This window comes from Martes martes, assembly GCF_963455335.1.
Source record: "Martes martes genome assembly, chromosome: 12".
Classification (NCBI taxonomy): domain Eukaryota; kingdom Metazoa; phylum Chordata; class Mammalia; order Carnivora; family Mustelidae; genus Martes; species Martes martes.
In genome coordinates this window covers 61,343,686-61,365,436 of record NC_137900.1, presented here as the reverse complement: position 1 = coordinate 61,365,436, position 21,751 = coordinate 61,343,686, and the positions used below count along the sequence as shown (strand labels likewise).

Genomic DNA, 21,751 nt, shown 5'->3' with positions numbered 1-21,751 from the left:
GTGTTGAACTCAGGGGGTTCTGGGTGACCCAGCAGCCTTGCCCAATATCAAAAGAACTTTAAAAGGTAATCCTTTACTGGCAAGGTACTTCTTGACTTCAGGGACAAAGCACTGATAGAATCAATCCAGAAAAAGTGTTCTAGTCTAGACCTTCTTGTACAACCAAAAGACTGGCAGCTGGTAGGCAACTTTTCCCTTCAAGACTTGGGAGCTAGCAGCTATATAAACAAGGGCAGTGCTAGTCATAACCCCAACTGTACTGCATGAAACAACAGAGTTAGACCATCCCTCCCTGCCTTAAATGTTGGTGCTCCTTCTCCTTTTTTACTAATAAATGTCTTTTGTGGCACTGCCCCCACCCCCAGAATAGGGTATTTTTGTCTGCATTAAAAACATGTTAAAAAAAAAAAAACCTGTTCAGGAAGATATCCTTTTCCCTCAATGATTTTCTTAATGGCATCTGGGAACCAGTATCTACCGCCTCTTGGTCAGCACAAGTTGTTTTTCCCGTGACCTTGAACTTTTTAAACCAAACCTCTTTCTAAAATTATCAAACCATCCTTTGCTAGCATTAAATTCTCCAACTTTAGATACTTCACCTTCCTTTTGCTTTAAGTTCTCATAACATGACTTCATCTTTTCTCAAATCATATTAAAGTTTATAGGTACACCTTTTTATCTGCCTTTCAATATTGCACCCACATAAAAGCTGCATTTTCAACATGAGATTTTAAAAAAGAGCATTTTGCAAAAAGTGCAAGGTTTTAGTGCCTGTTGGCATAACTGCAGCAAGGCTTCACAAATACCCCCCCCCCTTTTTTTTTAAACAATGGTCCTTTTACTGGATTTATTTATCTTGAAATGGTGGGCGGCCATAGCTGCAGACCTCAATCTATGGTATATATCAAACAATTCAACTTTTTCTTATAATGTCATGACTTTTCTGTGCTTCTTGGGGGTAATTCTAGCATCACTAGTGGCACTTCCTATGGGTCCCCTAGCATTATTCAAGGTTTATGGCATTGCCCTAAAATGATGAAAGAATACGCAGGAACAGCCAGCAATCATTTTTTACTGTAATATGCAATTTACTGAAGAGACGAACTGCTCACATGGAAATGATTAGCATCACACAGTGTTTTTCATGGGATTTTATTTAACTCTATCTTTTCTAAGTTTTTTTAAAATTATTTATCTGAGAGAGAGCACGAGCAGGGTGAGAGGCAGAAGACAATCAGATTCCACCTGAGCAGGGAGCCCGATGCAGGGCTCAATCCCAGGACCCCGAGATCATGACCGAAGCTGAAATCAAGAGATGGACATTTAACCCACTGAGCCACCCAGGCGCCCCATATCACACAGCATTTTTAAGCAGATACTTGCTACACAAGCTCACTGCAAGAGCAACAGAAGGTAGCTATGAAATTATTATAGTAGTATGACATGTATTACAGTTGATTTTATGCAGTTATGATTTAATACTGCACCTTTAAGTTTGTTCACATTTCTCTCAACTGTGAATAGCACCATATACAGTATATTTGTGTGCATAAGTTTTGGTAAAGTTTAACTTTTTATAATATATCTGTTTATATATCTTGTGTTTTTAAATGATAAAATAGACTAATATCTACATATATCTTATGCATTCATGACATACCTGTTTCTTAATTTTTTTGATATTTCTAGGCTATGTGGTTTCTGAGTTTTTCCAAATTGTTGCAAATCTCCCCCCAATATATCTCCCCCCCAATCTGCCCAATATATTTGTTGAAAAAAATATACATATAAGTGACCCACACAGTTCAAACCCATGTTGTTCAAAGGGTCAACTGTATTTTTATTTTAGTATTTACGTATTTGTTCTAATCTGATTTGGAAAAACATAATCAGCAAAATCTAATAATATATAGTTTCTTTAAAAATAAATTCAAGGGGCGCCTGAGTGGCTCAGTCGGTTGAGCATCAACTCTTGATTTTGGCTCAGATCATGCTCTTACACACTCAGCGGGGAATTTGCTTGAAAATTCTCTCTTTTCTCTCTCCTTGTGCTTCCCGAATTCGCACACACATGTTTTCTCCTTACAATAAATAAATCTTTAAAAAACAAACAAACAAAAAAAACCCCTCAAGTTTTTAAAAGGTTAGCCATCTTAATTGTGGTATTAATTTCACAGGTGTTTATATTGTATAATGCCAAAGTATATTAATCATGCATTTTTAAAAAAATTTTTTTTAAAGATTTTATTTATTTATTTGACAGAGATCACAAGTAGGCAGAGAGGCAGGCAGAGAGAGCAGGAAGCAGGCTCCCCGCAGAGCAGAGAGCCCAATGCGGGGCTCCATCCCAGGACCCTGAGATCATGACCTGAGCCGAAGGCAGAGGCTTTAACCCACTGAGCCAATCAGGTGCCCCGAATCATGCATTTTTAGTAAGTGCAGTTTACTTATGTCAATTATACCTCTGTAAATCTGTTTTTTTTTTAAAGAGTCAATATAAAGAAAATGCCAGATAAGTAACAGGGCAGATGATATGCCACTATGAAGGTGAGTTAAATGATTGGAGTTTAGTAACCCAGCTTCATGTTATAAAGGCTAATGCAGGACCTTTTGTCTGCTGGGTTCCCATCCAGGGCTATTTCACCAAACTAAATTGGCTTTGTCAAGAAAATAAGCAGAACACTTTCAAATCAAAATTTTAGTGATACCTTTTGTAAAATAAAGAATTAACCCTAATTTGTTTAAGTTCAGATTTTTACAGATTGCTTCCTACAAGAGGGCTTAACTACATGATTTGCTGTCTTAACAATGTAAGGTGTTCTTTGTACCATCCTTTTAAATTTTCTGTAAATTTATAATCTTTTAATATAAGAGGTAGGGAGGGGAAAAAATGAAACTAATTTCCTAAAGCAAGCTCTGCAGTTCTGCAAAAACTTAAAGCATTATAAAGAGTTAAAGATCCAGGGGCGCCTGGGTGGCTCAGTGGGTTGGGCCTCTGCCTTCGGCTCGGGTCATGATCTCAGGGTCCTGGGATCGAGCCCCGCATCGGGCTCCCTGCTCGGCGGGGAGCCTGCTTCCTCCTCTCTCTCTGCCTGCCTCTCTGCCTACTTGTGATCTCTGTCTGTCGAATAAATAAATAAAATCTTTAAAAAAAAAAAAAAAAAAAAAAAAAAAAAAAAAGAGTTAAAGATCCAAAGTAAGGTCAAGTTTCCAATGTTAGGTGTGTGCTAATTAGAACCGTGGTTCTGCTCCATTGGGGTTAAAATGCTCAACATGGATAGGAACAACGCTACTCAACACTGGAACACCTGATAAAATAGAATATTTCATGTGCATCTCACAGAGACAGCTTTGTTTACACATCCCAGCTCTGTGAAGTTGCTGGGGTAGAGATTATCTCCAATTTTTACAAACAAGAAAACAGAAGCAGTCAAGGATAAAATGGCTTATCCAAGCTACACAGTACGAAGCTGAGGCTAGAACCCAGGTCTTCTCATTCCCAAAGTATACCTTGGAAGTATTAGGGAATACCTGGAAAGTCAACTAACACAGCAGTTCTTATTGGAAAATGCATTCAGGTTCCAAACGATTTACACAGGTGAACACTTTCAGCATATTATCCATCAGTATCTGAAAACTGCTTGGCCTCTCAATAATGTATATGATTGGACATGTTTCCTTAATTTTATCTGTTTTTCAGGGAAATGACACTGTGGTTTTCTTAATCCCAATGTCAGGATTTAAAATATTTCAGAACTGTCTCCATCTAGAGACTCTTAGAACAAAAGGACAAAATATACTTAATGAACAGAGATGTGCAAAACTTCTCGGTGCATTATACAAGTTCAACAAGGCAACAAATATTAATGGAGAAGTCCTATCTTCTTCCACTTTAAAACAGGACATAAACGAATATTCTCCCGTGAAGCACACTTCTGCCCAACAGCTCATCATTCTCCTTCCCCAAACCTGTCCAGATTTTCTTCCCAAGAGTCTTAGTGCAAAAACTAAACACAGACCTACTCCCCAAACCATAGGGAACATTGCCATCTTCTCTGCCCTCCTTCACGCCCCATACCTCTTGGAACATGTTTTTATCACAGCACAGAACACCATACCATCCCTGGCTGTCTTCACGGCCACTCTATGAGATCCTTAGTGACATGGGCTGTATCTTTTCATACCTTTACCTCTTACTTCCCCCAAACAAATATGTTATTCATTAGATGTCTGAAGGAATGCTGGGAGAATCCAAGAGAGTAAAGAGGTATTTTATATCCATAATAACTTCTTTTTCCTTTCTTTTACCAGTTGAACATATTGTCCACACCACTAACACATTAAGCCTCTTAAAGAATAACAGGACTACCAAATAAGGTCTAAACCTCTCGGGCCTGTGAGGACCTCTCAGCCTACCTTCCCAGTCTGCTGCTATTTTCTTCACATACAACACACTCAAAGTTCAAATTCACTTCCTATGCATTCAAATACTTTGTGAGGGCCTACAAAGGTATCTGTGTGTCAGGGACCTTCCCACATGCCAGAGATATGACAATTAAGCTCTAGTCCCCATCCTCGAGGCAGCTCTCAATTCCTCATATATGCCCCATGTTTCCCTACCTCCACGTTGCCTCTGTGATTAACTGCTGAGTATTTTAACTACAGTGGTTTGCTCCTTGAAAGGAGCAAGTATATATAATTAACCTCTGCATTCTCAAAGCCCATTGCATCAAAATGCATGAAATAAAAAAATTTTTAAAAAAGTCCAGTTAGCAGTCAGCTTCAGAAAACCATGTTAAAGAATTCCAGTCCACCTACCTTTAGTCTTCTTGGCCCATCTTTCGCAGAGCCCTTCCTTTTGCTCCTGGTAAGCACAGTGATAACCTTATCCAATCCCCTTTCAAGGCTCCCAAACACTTTGGTCCCTTTTCTCTTTGGAGTATCCTCTACATGTGCTTGGTTGAGATCCAGTTCCACTGAGCGACATCTTAAAAATAAAAATCCATGAGTAAAGCTGGGCAACCTGGCAGTTGGGGCCCTCACAGCCCACTCGAGCATGCTCATTCTCCAGGAAGCACAAAAGCCATCTCCCACTGGAAATGTAGTCATCACTCTTCCCCTCGGCCAACAGCCACTTGGCAAAACTATTTCTCCCCTAGCTTTTTTAAAAAAAGTCAATATACAGAAAAGTTGAGTGAATAGTACAGCGAACACCCATATATCCTCTTAGATTCAAGAGTTGTTAGTATTTTGCCACATTTGCTTTCTCTACATATATACATAAGTAAATATATGAAATGTATGTGCATCTTTGCTAAACAACCTGAAAGTAACCTGCCTGAAGATACCCTGAGACTTCACCCTGAAACACTTCAGCACACATAGCGAATGAATAAGGACCTCTTCTACATAACCAAAATACCAACAGGACATCAAGAAAATTAATAATAATGCCATAGAACTATCTAATATCTAGTTCATGGTCTAATTTCCCCAATTGTCCTCAAAATGGATGTGGCTTTAAAAAAGTAGCTATAAAAGACAAGGAAGGGTCATGAATGCTGCAGAGCTGTCCCCACAAGAGGAATGAGTTTTCTCTGAATCACGCATTGATATCTTTACTATCTGAGAAACTGCTGTTAGTGGATGTCTATATTCTGCTGGCAGAAGCGTATGAAGAGATGGGCGTCAGAAAGGGTACCACCTGGCTGGGGCCAGGGCCACTGTCTTCCTAGCCTGCCATATAGTGAAGTGCCAGTCCTACTCCTGAGGAGTTTCAGAATTCTACCCCATGAGGAAGGCAGCAGCAACAGCTCCAGGAATGGCCACAGACCACTGTCATTCAGCTAGACAGTCCCACAGTCTCCAACATAATTTACACAATGGTTTGTTACCTTAATCAGGTTTATCATACATGAAAAAAGGAAATCTAGTTACATATACTGAAGATTAAAGAATCTAAAATCAGAACACTTACCTCCTCTCAGGGCTAATGACGCCTGTCATTAACTTCTCTGTTCCTGCTGAATTTGTTGGCGTTTTAATTGGGGTTTCTTTCGGGCACTGGTTTCTGGCTATTAAAAAAACAAGAAACACAAACCATGTGCAGGTGACATATTATGGTTTCAAAACTTCTTTCAATAACACATACATCACTGATTAAGTAATTCAGAAATACTATAAACACTTGGCCAGAGCTATTAAGTTTCTAATTATTTAAGAAATGTTTCCATGTGATTTATAACAAAAACAATATCATTTAGCTTTGCACGTGTGGCTCCTCTTTTCCTTCTTTGCAAAACTGAGGCCATGCTTAAAATTATATTATAAATATTATATGATAAATATGATAAATACACAAAGATTTTATGGCTACTCATTTTCCTATCTATAAATAAGTCAATCTGTATTTACACAAGGATCCAATTTATGTTTTTAAGTGAAACAGTAGAGAGGTGTTAATGCAATTCCTAGTCCTACTCAACTCCTGTTAGGCAAAGAGAACAGTTTTATGAAGTCTTGACAAAGTTATTAAACAGCTGTGAGTTTTGGTTATTTTTATATTCCTATTCTAGAATTTTGTGTTTGATTCTACTAGGGTGTTTGTAACCAGTTTGTGACAAATTCGCAATAATAAATCCTCCGGCTACCAGTGATTAAGCTTTTGTTCATGATCTAAAACTTACATACCCTTTAGAAGTAATAACACTTTAAAATAAGTATAAGATATCAAGTTTTTAAAAAGACATTAGAGGTTTTGTTTTGTTTATGACTATTCAGCACTGTTTTCACTGGTTCCACAAGAATAAGAAAATAAGATCACTCATGGATATCTCTGATAATAGTTTTCATCTTTGTACACAAAGAGTATCTACTACTATACACAGTTACTCTTTGACAAATTGTCACTAAGTGGATTGTACAAAATTCAGTAAAGTGATTACAGCTAATATCAGAAATGACTCAGAGTCGAAGTCAAATGCAAAGCACTAATGTAAGCTATCAATCGGGGCTTTAGCCACCAGCTTCTGTAGGTGGCTCTTATGTTTAAAGAAAAATAACCAGGGCTATGTGGGTGGCTCAGTGGGTTAAGCGTTTACCTTGGGCACGGGTCATGATCCCAGCGTCCTGGGATCAAGCCCCACACCCTGCTCCCTGCTCAGTGGGGAGTCTGCTTCTCCCTCTATCCTTCCCCCTGTTCATGCTCTCACTCTCTCGAATAAATAAAATCTTTAAAAATAAAATGAAAAATGGCCAATAATTCATTTTGACCGAGACAATTTTTCACACCTGGAAAAGATAGACAAACTGATGACACTTTAACACTAAAAATTCCAAACTATGCATATGTCAAAACCTTCAGAATTACATAAAAAGTTAAAAAACACAGGGGCACCTAGGTGGCTCAGTTGGTTGGGCAGCCGACTTGATTTTGGCTTAGGTCATAATTTAGGGGTCCTGGAATTGAGCCCCGTGATGGGCTCAGTGCTCAGCAGGAAATCTATTGAGGATTCTCTCCTTTCCTCTGTCCCTTCCCCCAACACATTCACACACATGCGCACACACTCTCTCTTAATAAAATAAATAAATCTTAAAAACAATAAAAACTGAAGTTAAAACACACACACACATAGTAACAGAAGGGACTGCAAACATCAAAGTCTTTTTAAAAAATAAATAAAAAGCCCTCGGTGAGCTAAAGTCCATTTTATCTCCCTACCCAACTCCCTGACTCACAAAGAATGTTGTAGCTATATTATTAATAAATACCAAGAGAAACAACCCCCAGTAAGAAAAAATGCAACAGATGCTCCTACTAAGGTCCCACTATATCCAGATGTTATCTCACTAAGCCCTCATAACAACCCCAAGCAGCCATAAAAGGTTATCATACCAAACCAGCCTCACAATTCTGGGAAAAGTATTGTTTGAGTTGATGAATGAGAAAATGTCATTAACATAATAATAGAACTTCCAGTAAATATTATGACAGAGTTTTTCATACTATATTTATAAGAAATAGAGCTCTGGAGCTGCCTCTCAGCCCCACTAGTAAACTGAAAGCACAATGGCGGGATGTGATTTAGCAGCAGTTCTCATAGCACCGTTTCAGAATTTGGGTTCATGAGGCTCTTAACATAAAACAAGAGTAGATCAGGGGCTCCTAGGTGGCTCATAAGTTAAGCCTCTGACTCCTGATTTCACCCCCGGTCATGTACTTAGGGTCATGAGATAAAATCCCACCCTCTGCTTGAAATTCTCTCTCTCCTTCTCCCTCTGCCTCTCCCCACTCACACATGCACTCACTTTCTCTCTCTCTCTAAAAAAAGAGTATGTCACAATTGCTGGAAAAAAGGCCAAAAATGTTTAGGGGTCATTTTAAAAAGTAACATAGACATGGTAAATAAAAGCTCTCAGGCTCTAATTTATTCATTCCTTCATCCAACAGATATGGCTCTACCATATACCAGGAATTGGGCACCTACTATGTACCAGACAATAAACATGGCCCTACTACATACTATACCATGCTGCAATGGACATGGCAGACAGAATTTCTACTCTTACGACACTTACGGTCTTATCCGGTTGAGACCCAGTACTAGAAAACTGTGCTCAGTTCTAAGCACTGTGTCTTAAGAGGTACATTAACAATATAGAATGTGCTCAAATGAAGCCAGCAAGAAAATACTGAGGTGTCATAAAGGAAACAGCTTACATAATTGGTGATGACTGAGCTGACGAGGAAACCAAGGGCAATGAGAAAGCTGTAATATCGGGACACAGATCTAGATATCTAGAAGGACATCACAGGTCTCTCCCATCTGCTGGGATAGGGGCACGGACAGGATCAGATACCAGAACTGGAGATCCACATGAGTAAGAAGGGCTCAGCCAGAGACTTTAGCTTCAGCCATGATAAGTGGGGGCAAAGGAGAAAGCAAAGTCTAAACCTGGATATATAACCAGGGGCAAATCACTCCTCTGAGTCTCAGGTTCTTCGGCTGTGAAAAATGCAGGTGGATGAGATGAGCTCTAACTTGCCTTTTGGCTTTGATATTCTATGATGCTATAATTCAACTCCATATATGTGAAAAAGAGAAAAAATATCATTTAAGAAAAATTAGAAGTTGACTAATACGCTTTCATTTCAACCAATGTAAAAAACGTATGATAAAAAAGCAGAAATTCCTGAGAGCAATGCTAGTCATTTCTGACCTGTTATATGTTTATTTAGACGGTAAGCAGAATGGAATTTAAAGTATTGTACCACTGATTAGTCCACATACAAATACCTTTTGAGGGTGTAGTGCAATGATTTGGTGTGGAGAGTATTTCTCTATTATACTGGTTCTTATTAACTGGAGTCTTTGGCTCAGGAAATACAAAGCAGTCATCATCCTTTACAGCAGACTTAGGCGTATATACATTCTCTTTGTTCTTTAATTTATTGGCAGATGCTCTGCATAATACTGGAGTTAATGATTTAGATTCCAGACCATTTGATTCTGTCCAATGCTTGGCAAACTGGAAAAAAAGTTTCTGGATAAAGCACACTGACGAAGAAGAAAAGTCAATTTCTCTACAACATGCCTTAATCATTTGCAAATTACCTTGCACCATTTTTATTAAAATGAAATACTCTCAAAAGGACATTATTGGCAATATCAGGAAATTTGAAAATGTATATTCAGTTCTCTTTAGTACAGTTCTCTTTCAGTTCACTTTAGTCTGTTCTATTAACAGATCATTTCAACATGTTTCAGGTCAAATGTTAAATCAAACATACCCAGATCTAGGCAATATTAAGAAAGGCCACAAATAAATCCCTAAGAACTGTTTCCCATGCCTAGATTGCCATGGTCTGTCTCTAACACGTATCAAAAAATAAAAGTTTAGTCAATGATTAGAGCAGAAAAACCATGTGAAAATACTCTAACAGAAATGTTGAATACAAAATACTTTTTAATCCTTCTGAATTTATGGTTGAGGTTGCCACAAAAGTAAGGAAAATCCTCAGAGGGCAAACTAAAAAGAGGAGCATGAATCCAGAGATGTAATCAAGGCTGAAACTGTCCACTGCTCTAAGGGTAACTACCTACTATGTCAGATAAATGACAGAACGGGTTTTAACAGCCATGGAAGTCTTAGACCTAGAACTAAAGCTCTCAAGAAAAGCCAGAAGGGGCTGTAACTAAAATGAAAGGGTGAATTAAATATAATTCTGCCCTGGAAAAGAGTTTGGTGCAAAAATGTGTCTGTCCTGGCCTTGGCTCTAATAAACTGGGCTTATGTAAAGCAAAAGGCTCCTTTATTTATTTATTTTTTAAAAGATTTTATTTATTTATTTATTTGTCAGAGAGAGAGAGAGAGAGAGAGAGAGCGAGTGCACAAGCAGGCAGAGAGGCAGGCAGAGGCAGAGAGAGCAGGCTCCCCACTGAGCAAGGAGCCTGATGTAGGACTCGATCCCAAGACCCTGGAATTATGACCCAAGCCGAAGGCAGCGGCTTAACCGACTGAGCCGTCCAGGCATCCCCAAAAGTCTCCTTTAATAATTTGTAATTTCACATAGGTTTGGGAACCGAATTCATGCTACCTGCATGGTCCTACCTGCATTCAAGGAAAATATAATCCCTAGTTTGTTGTGTTTTTTTTTTAAGATTTTATTTATTTATTTGACAGAGATCACAAGTAGGCAGAGAGGCAGGCAGAGAGAGATGAGAAAGCAGGCTCTCCACGGAGCAGAGAGCCCGATGCGGGGCTCGATCCCAGGACTCTGGGATCATGACCTGAGCCAAAGGCAGAGGCTTTAACCCACTGAGCCACCCAGGCACCCCTAATCCCTAGTTCTTAAGAAACCATTCCAGAGAATTAAAAAGGAAAGGAACACATTCCAATTCATTTTAGAAGACTAATATAATCATAATACCCAAATCAGATAAGATTAATACAGAATGGGATGGAAGGCAAGAAAAGGAGAAAAAAGCCTTTCACTCATTATTTGATATTGTTCTATATTGTTTAAATGTTTTGCAGGATGACTATATCTATGTATTATTTCTGTAATAATAAAATTAAAATTTTCAGACGAAAAAAGTTACAGGCCAATTTCATTTAAGAACATAGAAGCAAAAATTCTAAACAAATTTAAGCAAACTAAACCCAGCAATGTATTAAAAAAATAGTAAACTGGGCTTAAATAAAGAATACAATACTGGTTTAACATCAAAAGTATTGATGGGGCACCTGGGTGGCTCAGTGGGTTAAGGCCTCTGCCTTCGGCTCAGGTCGTGGTCTCGGGGTCCTGGGATCGAGCCCCGCATTGGGCTCTCTGCTCGGCGGGGAGCCTGCTTCCTCCTCTCTCCCTACCAGCCTCTCTGACTATTTGTGATCTCTGTCTGTCAAATAAATAAATAAAATCTTTAAAAAAAATTAAAAAATAGAAAAAAGTATTGATATAACATGTAACAAACTCCATTAATGAAAGGAACAAAAACAGATGATTATCTTAGTAGGTAAACTTTACCTAATTTGTTTCCTGCAAAAGAGATTCATGATTTTTAAACTAACCTTAGCAAAATGGGACTAAATGAAAAACATGTCTTAACCTGATAAATAAGAGCCGGGAGGTGCAGTGAAGAGAGGAAGAATGACAAGGAAGGGGAGAAGGAGAAAGAGAGTGAGGGGGAGGGGGAGGGGGAGGGGGAAGGTATAAGAGGGAGAGAGAGAGAGAAAGAGAGAACAAACATATTTAATGATAAAAGCAACATTATTTATTTATTTTTACGATTGGGAAGAACACAGAGTGTCTGCTATATTGCTAGGCCTACTAAGTATAGTAATAAAAGAGAGGATATTAAAGGCATAAGAATGAGAAAGGAAGAGACAAAACTGCCATACACAGATGATATACTTTTCTACACAGAACACTCAAAAAATATACAGACAGGGGAGGCTGGGTGGCTCAGATGGTTAAGCCTCTGACTCCTGGTTTTGGCTCAGTTTGTGATCTCAGGGTTGTGAGATTGAGCCTTGCACTGGGATCCCCACTCAGCATAGAGTCTATTCAAGATTCTCTCCTGCTGCCCCTCCCCCAAATCCTACTCCCAGCTCACACACTCACTCTCTCTCAAAAAAACAAACAACATATTACAAGAATTTAAGAGTTTAGAAAAGTTGTTGAATATAAGATGAATACATAAAAATCAACTTCATATCCCTACATCAGTAATAGAAAATGTGATTTTAAAACACCTACCATCCCAACAGCAGTAAAAAAAAATAAGAGTACTTAGGAATAAATATAATAAAAAAATATGAACTTTTTTGGGGATACTTGTAAAACTTTATTGAAAGCCATTATCTAAAACCTAATAAATTAAGAGATGTACTGTGTTTATGGATAGGGGCATTTGAGGGTCCAGATTTCAATTTTTCCCAAATTGAATCTTAAATTCAATGCAATTTCAACATTTGAGTGTATGTGAAATTTGTCAAAATGATTCTCTAATGTATATGGAAATGCAAAGGGAGAAAAATAGCTAAGACTTCCTAAAGAAGAATAAGATGGGAGGAAACTGGCCAACCAGATAGAAGAACAATTATAAAATTAAAGTAATTAAGAAGTCTAGTATTAGTGAAAATAAACCAATAAAACGAAAATATAACCCATAAACAAACACACTCCAACAACTTGATGTATGACTGAAGTACCACTGTAGATCCAGTGGTGAAAGAATGGACTTTTCAACAGTGGAGACATAACTTTATACTCATCAGATATTTAAATATTAAATAGCTAAAAATATCAAGTATTAATAACATGTGGAGCAATGGCAACACGCTTCTACTGCTGGTTGAAGTATAATTAATACAACCACTTGGAGGGAAAAATGGCTGGTAAGGTTGAAGATACTCATTCCACCCCTAAGTATAACACACAGTAGGACTCTTACACATATGTAACAGGGCCTTGCTGTGCACAAGAGTTAGCATAGCAGGTCCCAGCTGGAAGCTGGAAAGTGAGCTTTTAGGAAGTTCCCAACACAAGACTTGCATTGGGCTCCACAACCTGTTTGTATAGCTGGGGCACCGAACCCTGCCTTACCAGGTTGCACAAACTACAAGCAGTATGATTTATGATGAACACCAGCTTTCCTTCTAGTAGTCTAGAATTTCTGTGATTATGACTGATAGCACTGACAAAGAGAGCCTGTGTAACCAGGCCCCAGTAAAAGCCCTGGATTTAAGTGTCTAGTGGGATTCCCAAGCAGAAACAAGCACCCCTGCTCCTGTATTTCACCGCTGGAGGAAGGAGTGCGCTCTGCGTGGCCCCTCAAAGACAGCGGAGGAATAACATTCATTGTACATCCCATAAGTTCAACGAACACCAATAAGATTTTTTTTCACCAGTAAGATTAAAAAGAGAAAAAAAAAAGATTATCGAAAGGAAAAAAAAAACAGATCAGTTGTTTCTCTGAGTTGGGGGGAATATGGAGTTGACTACAAAGAAGCATGAGGGAATTTTGGGGGGCAACAGAACTGTTCTTGATTTTCATGGTGGTTACATGACTGTATGCATTTGTCAAAACACACAGAATTGTAGACTAAAATGGTGAATAATTAACCACATGTAAGCTAGACCTCATTTTTGTAATGGGAGAGAGGAGGTGAAAGAAAGGGAGGTGAAAGAGGGGAAGGGAAAGAATGGGAGAAAAAGGCAAAACGAGGAGCAGTAAAGTGCTCCGAAATGGGATATTGGCTTTCTTCAACTTGGAAATAACTGGCTTCCCTTTCATTCATATTCCAATAATCTCTCATTAATGTTTTCAATGGCTTAGGAATTCATTAAATTTCCAAGCACATACACAATACTGCATATTACATGGAACAACTACACACACCCAATAAGAGTCTAGATGTTTTCATAACTAAGACATACACTGCTTTAAATAGTCATACAAATAACCAACCTGTGGTGTTTGAGGAGTGGCCACACCTGCTGATGAACCGTCTCTACACCAGTCATAGTCTATCAATCCAGACACATGGTTTTCATCACTTGTCGTCATATCTTCTAGACTCAGATTCTTTGGCTATTGAAAACCAGAAAAACTTAGAGACAACACCAACATGATTCAATTTTTAAAAGAGTATGTTCAAGGCACAGGGCAAGGCCCTGGAAGCAGAAACAAAGCAGATAGGATACTGAAGGAGCTCACCATCTAGGACAGAATATAGGAAGTCAAAATGCTCTAATACAAATTATTACATAAGAGAATCTTGGATTCTCAAACAACGTGTCTTGGAACATTTTTACATTATATGCCATACTATTTCGCTTATTATTATCATCAGATAATCACTGTAACAGCAGACAAATAACATAAAAAGGTCTAAAGGGGCACCTGGTGGCTCAGTCAGTGAAGCATCTGACTCTTGATTTCAGCTCAAATCCTGATCTCTGGATCCTAGGATTAAGACTTGCATTGGGCTCCACAATCAGGGGGCATCTGCTCCAGGATTCTCTCTCTCCCTTTTCCTCTGCCCCCCACTTCAAATAAATAAATAAATCTTAAAAAAAAAAAAAAAGGCTCCAACAAAATAGTAAACAGAAGGGAAATGACTTAGGTTTCTTTGTTGTTAGTACATACAGAGTATGCAGTAATTTCTCCTAGGAATAAACTAGCTCCATGAAACATCTCCTGGGGACAGGTTATTTGGGATCCTGTGCTAACGATATCATTAGAGTCATTTATCTTCCCTCATTCTTCCCCCTCTACAAACTAAGGGTATACTAGACATACTCTAAATCCTAAGACTATGAAGTATAATCGGATTTTTTAAAAAGATTTTATTTATTTATTTGAGAGACAGAGATCACAAGTAGGCAGAGAGGCAGGCGGGGGTGGGGGTAGGAAGCAGGCTCCCCACTGAGCAGAGAGCCCAATGTGGGGCTTGATCCCAGGACCCTGAGATCATGACCTGAGCCGAAGGCAGAGACTTAACCCACTGAGCCACCCAGGTGCCCCTATAATCGGATTTTTTATTTCTCTCTCCTTCCCTTCCCTTCAACATCAAGTTTAGCTGGCCAAACAATTTTACTTGAATTCTTCATACCTCACCATTTACTTCCCAGTTTCACTGCCATTGCTCTAATTCATGGACACATCTCAGACATGAACTATTCAAACAGGCGGTATGGTCTGTGCCACCAATGTTTCCACCCTCTCAGCCAGAAATGACGGAGTTCTCCAATTATCATGAACTAGAACTAGCTACATGGAGTGCTAGGTGGAGAAAAATACTAGGTGCTAGGTGGAGAAAAATACTAAAGCTAAATCTAGGTTCAGTGAGGAAAAGAGTAGTGTTGAATGAATGATGGCTGTCATGGGCACTGCAGAAGGGAGTAACAACATACACATTCTTAACTGAACAAGTCTGGATAAATATTTCTAAATTACTGTCATGTTAGTGACTTATCCTATCTTGTTCAAAAATCAGTGGCTCCCATTATCTATAGCATAAAGTCTAACCCTTCTGACATGGCATTTCAAGGTTCTCTACAATCTAGATCTCTCCTATTCTGACAGCTCACCTCCTCCTTCTCTTCCTCTCACTTTGCCCCTGCTTGATTCCTCCATCTCAAACAAAGCCTAGTGACTGCCAACAGAATATATAAAGCACATTTAGGTGCCTGAGATTTTGCTAATTCATTTATCCTGCCCTGAATACTGTGTTCCTTCTTTTCCATTTTTTCTAGACTTGACTATGGATCCAGTTTGGGTCATCTATGGTGATCACTCCCTTCCTAAATCTTCCTAAACCTACTAGAGCACACCTCTAGCCCCTTATTGGCACCCAACATCTATTATTCCAGCATAGTACTATCTTTATGCATGTCTTGCCTCAACTTAACTGTTATAGAGCAAGCATGGGGCTGAAAATGCTAATGATATGTTGATGATGTAGTCTTTTATGATTCTTGGATCAGACTATATTATGGTTTCACTGAAAATGCCATCTATTGATTAATAGTTCAGGATTACCTACTTTTTATAAACAACACCCCAGAGAAAAGGGATGATTCTATCAAGAAGAGTACAAAGGAACCTTGTTTCAAGCTTCAGTGATTTGCATAAAATCAGAAAACCCAAAATATGATTTCTGCTCCATTTTTTTGTCATTAAAATGTCTACCTATCATAAAAATTGATTAAATAACATAAATGCCCAAGTAATTACATGATTAGGGTCAAAGCTCATTAGTTGAAAAAGAAGAGTAAGTATCTTCCCAGATCTTTTCCACTTGAATACTTCATAAATGTTATAAGCAGATAAATTGTTATCAGGCCAATCCAGATGTAAGAAAATTCAAAGGCTTAGGAAAATGTCTCAGGCCTGTTAACTATGGTGTCATAAATGTAAAAATTTAGCTAAAGTTTATTAATAAAGTTTATTATAATTTAATATGCATGATTTATACATAACAAGACAAAATTAGAATTTATTAGAAGTAAGACTTATCTACTTCCTTTCTGAAACTACCTTGATCAGAAACAGAGTTCATGATTTTGTGTCCTCCTGGACCTAAGGTATTCACTTCAGTCTGAGAGTTTCAAGGGTCAACGTGGCAGGAGGAGTGACAGGACGACTCATGAAGTCCATGAGTGAAAGATCTGTCTGCGTATGGGGTATTCACCAATCCAATAAAGCTCTCCAAGAAAGAACTAGAAAACCAACCAAGGAATGACATTATCTCACTCCCAAGATTCCATTACATAACAGCTACTGACACTTTTCGTGCTTAGTTTGATCAAGATATCAACTAGGAAGGGAAGAAGGGACTGGCAGGATTTGGGAAGAACATAAAATCCCCTATATCTGCAACACATGATTGACAAGTGCCAAAAAGAGAGCTAAATGAAGCAGTAAAGGAATTCAGGGGGATCAGAGGAAGACTCAACACAAGATCATGAAAAAGGTGGCTTTTTTTTTTTTAAACAGAGTTTTGAGACCTAAAGAAATAAAATCACCTCACCTACATAGTCATTTGGGGGTATACTGGATTCCATTAAGAGAGCTAACCACCTCTCTCTGAGAATAATAAAAGTACAATTTGCTAGTGCTAGAATAACTTAAGTTGCAACCTAAATTAACTGAAGGGAAGACTTATTGTATTACAAAGTTCCACACCCAGCCAGCAAATGATGTCAAGGCAGAATTTAGGTAACAAAGAATCAGACAAAAGACAGAGACTCATGTGAACTCTTAGGAATGACCCAGGTGCTTCCAAAAATGTAAAGCTTCTCTACCATTCTAAATGCTCATGACAAAGAAAAATGAGACAAAGAAGACAAAAATAGAAAAACTTATATGGTCACAACAAATTCATACAAGGAATTTGAATTACATAAGCTATAACTACTGCTCAAAAGAAACCTAAACAATCAACATAAATGAGTATCAAAATATTCATTAAAATATTTCATGTCTATAATATAAAGTATAATATATCCTCTTTCAGAAATCTTAATCCCAACAATATTTAAAATTTTTATCCACAACCCAATAATACAGTATCTTTTAAAAGCAGTTGCATTAAAAAAAAAAGGCACTTGCATATACATAAATTATGTAAATAAGCATACTAAAAAAGACTGGAAAGATGTAGTCAAATAAAACCTATAGGTAGTAGGTTCATGGATAAGTTCTATTTTCCTTTAGCTTATCTGTGGCTTAAAATTTTTCTGCAACAATCAGAAATTACTTTTGTGGGATGCCTGGGTGGCTCAGTGGGTTAAGGCTCTGCCTTCAACTCAGGTCATGATCTCAGGGTTCTGGGATAGAGCCCCACATGGGAGGGTCTCTGCTCAGCAGGGAGCCTGCTTCCTCCTCTCTCTCTGCCTGCCTCTCTGCCTACTTGTGGTGTCTCTCTCTGTCAAATAAATAAATAAAATCTTTTAAAAAAGAAAGAAAGAAAGAAAGAAAGAAATTATTTTGTGAAAAACAGAGGGGAGGAGAGAATTATTTCAATGCCATGTTAACATTCAGATTTTTAGAGTTCAAGTTCAGAATTTCCTATTTTCTTCACCAAAAATATTTACTAAAAAAAAATAAATAAATAAAAATTTACTTACTTACTTATTTAAATTTTATCCCCCCCACCAAAAATATTTAAATCATAAAACGTCTTTCCTCTGGCTCCCTGACACCAGTGGTGTAACCACTCATGAATGGAGCAAGCACGAGGCTGCTGAGCGAGGCTCAATCCATTTAGCATATGACTCTTGGTTTTAGCTCAGGTCATGATCTCATGACCATGATCTCATGGGTGGTGAGATGAGTCCTGAGTTGGGCCCCGTGCTCAGCAGGGAGTCTGCTTGAAGAGTCTCTCCCTGTGCCCCTCCTCCAATGTATGCACACGCGCGCGCGCGCTTTCTCTCTCTCTCTCTATATATATATAATAAGTAAATTTTAAAAAAGATTCTCCCTCTCCCTCTGTAAAAAAAGAAAAAAAAAAGAGTAGTCGGTGTTCACTCAAAGTTTCTAACATTTCTACATTACTCTCCCTTTGCCTGAAGCTCCCCCTGCTTGTGCTATCAAATAAATAAATAAAATCCTTTTTTTTTTTTTTACGATTATATTTATTTATTTATTTGACAGACAGAGATCACAAGTAGGCAGAGAGCCAGGCAGAGAGAGAAGGAGAAGCAGGCTCCCTGCCAAGCAGAGAGCCTGATGTGGGGCTTGATCCTAGGACACTGGTATCATGACCTGGGCCTCGAAGGCAGAGGCTTTAACCCACTGAGCCACCCAGGCACCCCTAAATAAATAAAATCTTTAAAAAAAAAAAAAAGGTTCTAACATTTACCTTGATGTTTGTGAATGGGGTGATATTGGCTAGTCCACAGGAAAAAGAAGGAAGCCTTAAACGAACTGGTCTTCCCCGAGCCTTCTTGGCCAGAAGAAGAAGATAGGTAGCAGTGAGGTGATCATACTGCCACTGGAAAAAAGAAAATCAAGTTGTTTAGAATACTAAAGTTAGTTTTCAGAAATAATGATTTATTTTACATTATTTTTTTTTCCATTCAGGAAAAAAGAGCAATCCCCTGTACCAACTCTCTTTCTCTCACACAGTTTCTACTCCTCAGAGGGAACCACTTTTAAATACTTATAGCTATTTCTTCTATGTTTCTCTGTTGCTTAAACAGCTTTAATTTTTTTTCAGCTTCAGATATTATCTATGAATTTCCTAGTATGGAAAATAAGGATTTAGATCTACTACGACCCCTTCCTGCCCCATACATTCTGCCTCCTTGCATCCTCCTACTATAATTTTACCACAATTTTTAGTTAAATCAATATTTACACTATCATGATTATGTAAATTAGTATTAACAACTGAATAGGGGTAATGTTCAAAATATTTCATTGGTACCCTGACTCTATGCAACTAGAACAGAGGCTGAGAGGTGAGTAGGGTCCTGGGGCACCCTGCCATGAAGATCGTGAAACTTTTAAACACTGGGCCCCAGGGAAGATAGAAGGGAGGTGCCCAGGGGACCTGAGGGAGGTAGTGGACAACGGGGAGGCACTCTGAGTAGGAATTCTTTACTAATGAGTAGATAAATACTCTCATATCCTAACAACCAATATGGAACTGCAGCTAAACCACATGGGGTACCACCCTTACATTTCCTTCTTTTGTATCTTGGTTTTTCCTAAAGTTAAAAATAAAAAAGAGGCAGTTGCTCGTCTTACTAATTCAACTCCACGCCCCCCAGCACTCTTCACCTCCCCTCAACATGTCCACACACACCAGCTAATCCGTTCCCTCCAACATTGCCCCTTTGGAGACATTCCACCTGAGGTCTGCACTCCATGCTCCACTCTTGTCTGGCTTCTCTCTCAACCTGCAACTCAGCTGTTGGTCTAGGGAGTCCCTTTCACATCTATTCTACAATGTATCCCCAGTTTCCCAGATCCTAAATATTCCTCTTTCTCGGATACTTTCTTGTCTGGGTGGAATACATCCTCCAGTAATTTCTGAGGGTGGATGAATGGGAGGTAAATCTTGTGCAACCCTGAATGTCTGATAAATGACTGCATTCCCTGCTCACACTTGATTCTGGTTGGGCTGAGTACAGAATTCTAGGATGACAATAATTTTTACAGTTTTGAAAAAATTGTTCCATGGTCCTCTCACTTCTAGTATAGATACTGAAAAATCCAAGGTCTTTTGACTCCAGGCCTTTCTTTATGATCTTTTGGAGACTTTTTCTTTTTTTTTTTTTTTGGTGGGGGGTGGTCTCTGGAAACTTTGAATATTCTCTTTTCCCCAGTTTTCTGAAATTTCACTTTGTGTTCATCTATTTTCATTCATATTTCCAAAACCTGGCTAAACTCCTTCATTCTTAAAAAACTCAGTTTTACTAACTTAGAAACCATCAGTTCTGGAATATTTCTTCTTGTATTATTATTTTTTTTTTATGTTTTCTTCCCTTCTTTCTTCTGTTTTATCTTCCTGCAACTTCTATTATTTGTATGTTGGACCTTTCTTACCCATTCTCTTCTATTTGTGCATTTATCTCTTTGTTCTTAGATTCCATTTTTAAAAGGTTTTCCTTTAATTTTACTTTCAATCATTTCTACTAAGCTTTTCATTTCTGTGGTCATATCTTAAATTTTCAAGAGCTATCTCTTGAAATGTTCCTTTTTAGTCATCTTATTCCTATTTCAAAGAAGAAATAGCCTTTCTTATCTCTGGGAATATTAATTATCACTTCAAGCCATTTTCCTCCACTCCCTGCTTATCTTTTATTTCTCAGTATCTTTACTTTTCTTCCTTCTCCCCCACCTCACCACCCCCACCATTTGTTTTGATCTCTGATTTTCATGTTAGAGGCTTTCCTCAAATGTGTGATAAGCTTTGGCCGCCTATCTCTACTGAAAGATGAAGAATTACAAAGCATAGTTAATTAAAGGCTTTCAGTATAGTCTGAGGCTGCTCATCACCTTGGGGGCTTCTCTCTATGGTGAACAGACAGGAATCTGAACTCCCAACCATTAGTATAGTAGGTCCTCTCTTTGGCTTTCCCCTAGAATTGAATCTTCCAATATTTTCCCCACCCCCACTGCAAACAGGATAAAATCCTGGTTCCAACATTCTCAGGCTTGAATAGGGAAGGTGGTTAGAGATAGCGGTTCACTCCTGAATATGAAGACTGCATGTAGCTATGCGTCCATTTCAGCTCATCACCCCCACTCAAGCTGTGTATGGTAGACGAGTTCCTCTTGTTCACTGTCTCCCATTTCCTGCTGGGGTAAGGAGGAGGTGGATGTCATGCAGCACAAAGTAGAGAAAGGGACCTGGGGTCCAACTGCTTCTAGTACAGATTTTTAATCGATCTTCCTATTTTTCACCCTACTTATTTCCCAACTTCAGAGGCTCCGAGTACCTCTGATTCCTAAGTCTTTCTGGAGCCTAAGGCTCTAATCAATTTGCTTATTTTCTTTTCTTTCCCACTGCAGGCAATTAACTTTCAGCTTTTTCTAAAATGCTATGTCAGATGCCGCTTCTCTATTGTATAACTCCCCAAATTGTATTGACATAACTTTTTGTCTCCTCTTTTATCCTCAACATCCTTGTGAATTTTTTATCTTTTTATCTCTTTATTATTATTTTAGTGAGGTTTTAGGGAAGTGGTGTATGTAAACACACCTGTTCAATCCACTGTGTATAACTAGAA

The 21,751-nt window shown here is 38.4% G+C and overlaps 1 protein-coding gene across 1 annotated transcript in view; it reads right to left on the bottom strand.

Annotated features, from left to right (window-relative positions):
• The window catches only part of MELK (maternal embryonic leucine zipper kinase), a 94,084-nt gene that overhangs the window by 5,447 nt on the left and 66,886 nt on the right, over positions 1–21,751 (bottom strand). Inside the window, exons 12-16 of the mRNA XM_080820278.1 lie at positions 18,874–19,005; positions 13,974–14,096; positions 9,297–9,528; positions 5,978–6,074; positions 4,819–4,987 (exon numbers count right to left, since the gene is read on the bottom strand). Coding sequence (XP_080676404.1) covers positions 4,819–4,987; positions 5,978–6,074; positions 9,297–9,528; positions 13,974–14,096; positions 18,874–19,005 — 753 coding nt within the window. The remainder of the gene's footprint in view (positions 1–4,818; positions 4,988–5,977; positions 6,075–9,296; positions 9,529–13,973; positions 14,097–18,873; positions 19,006–21,751) is intronic.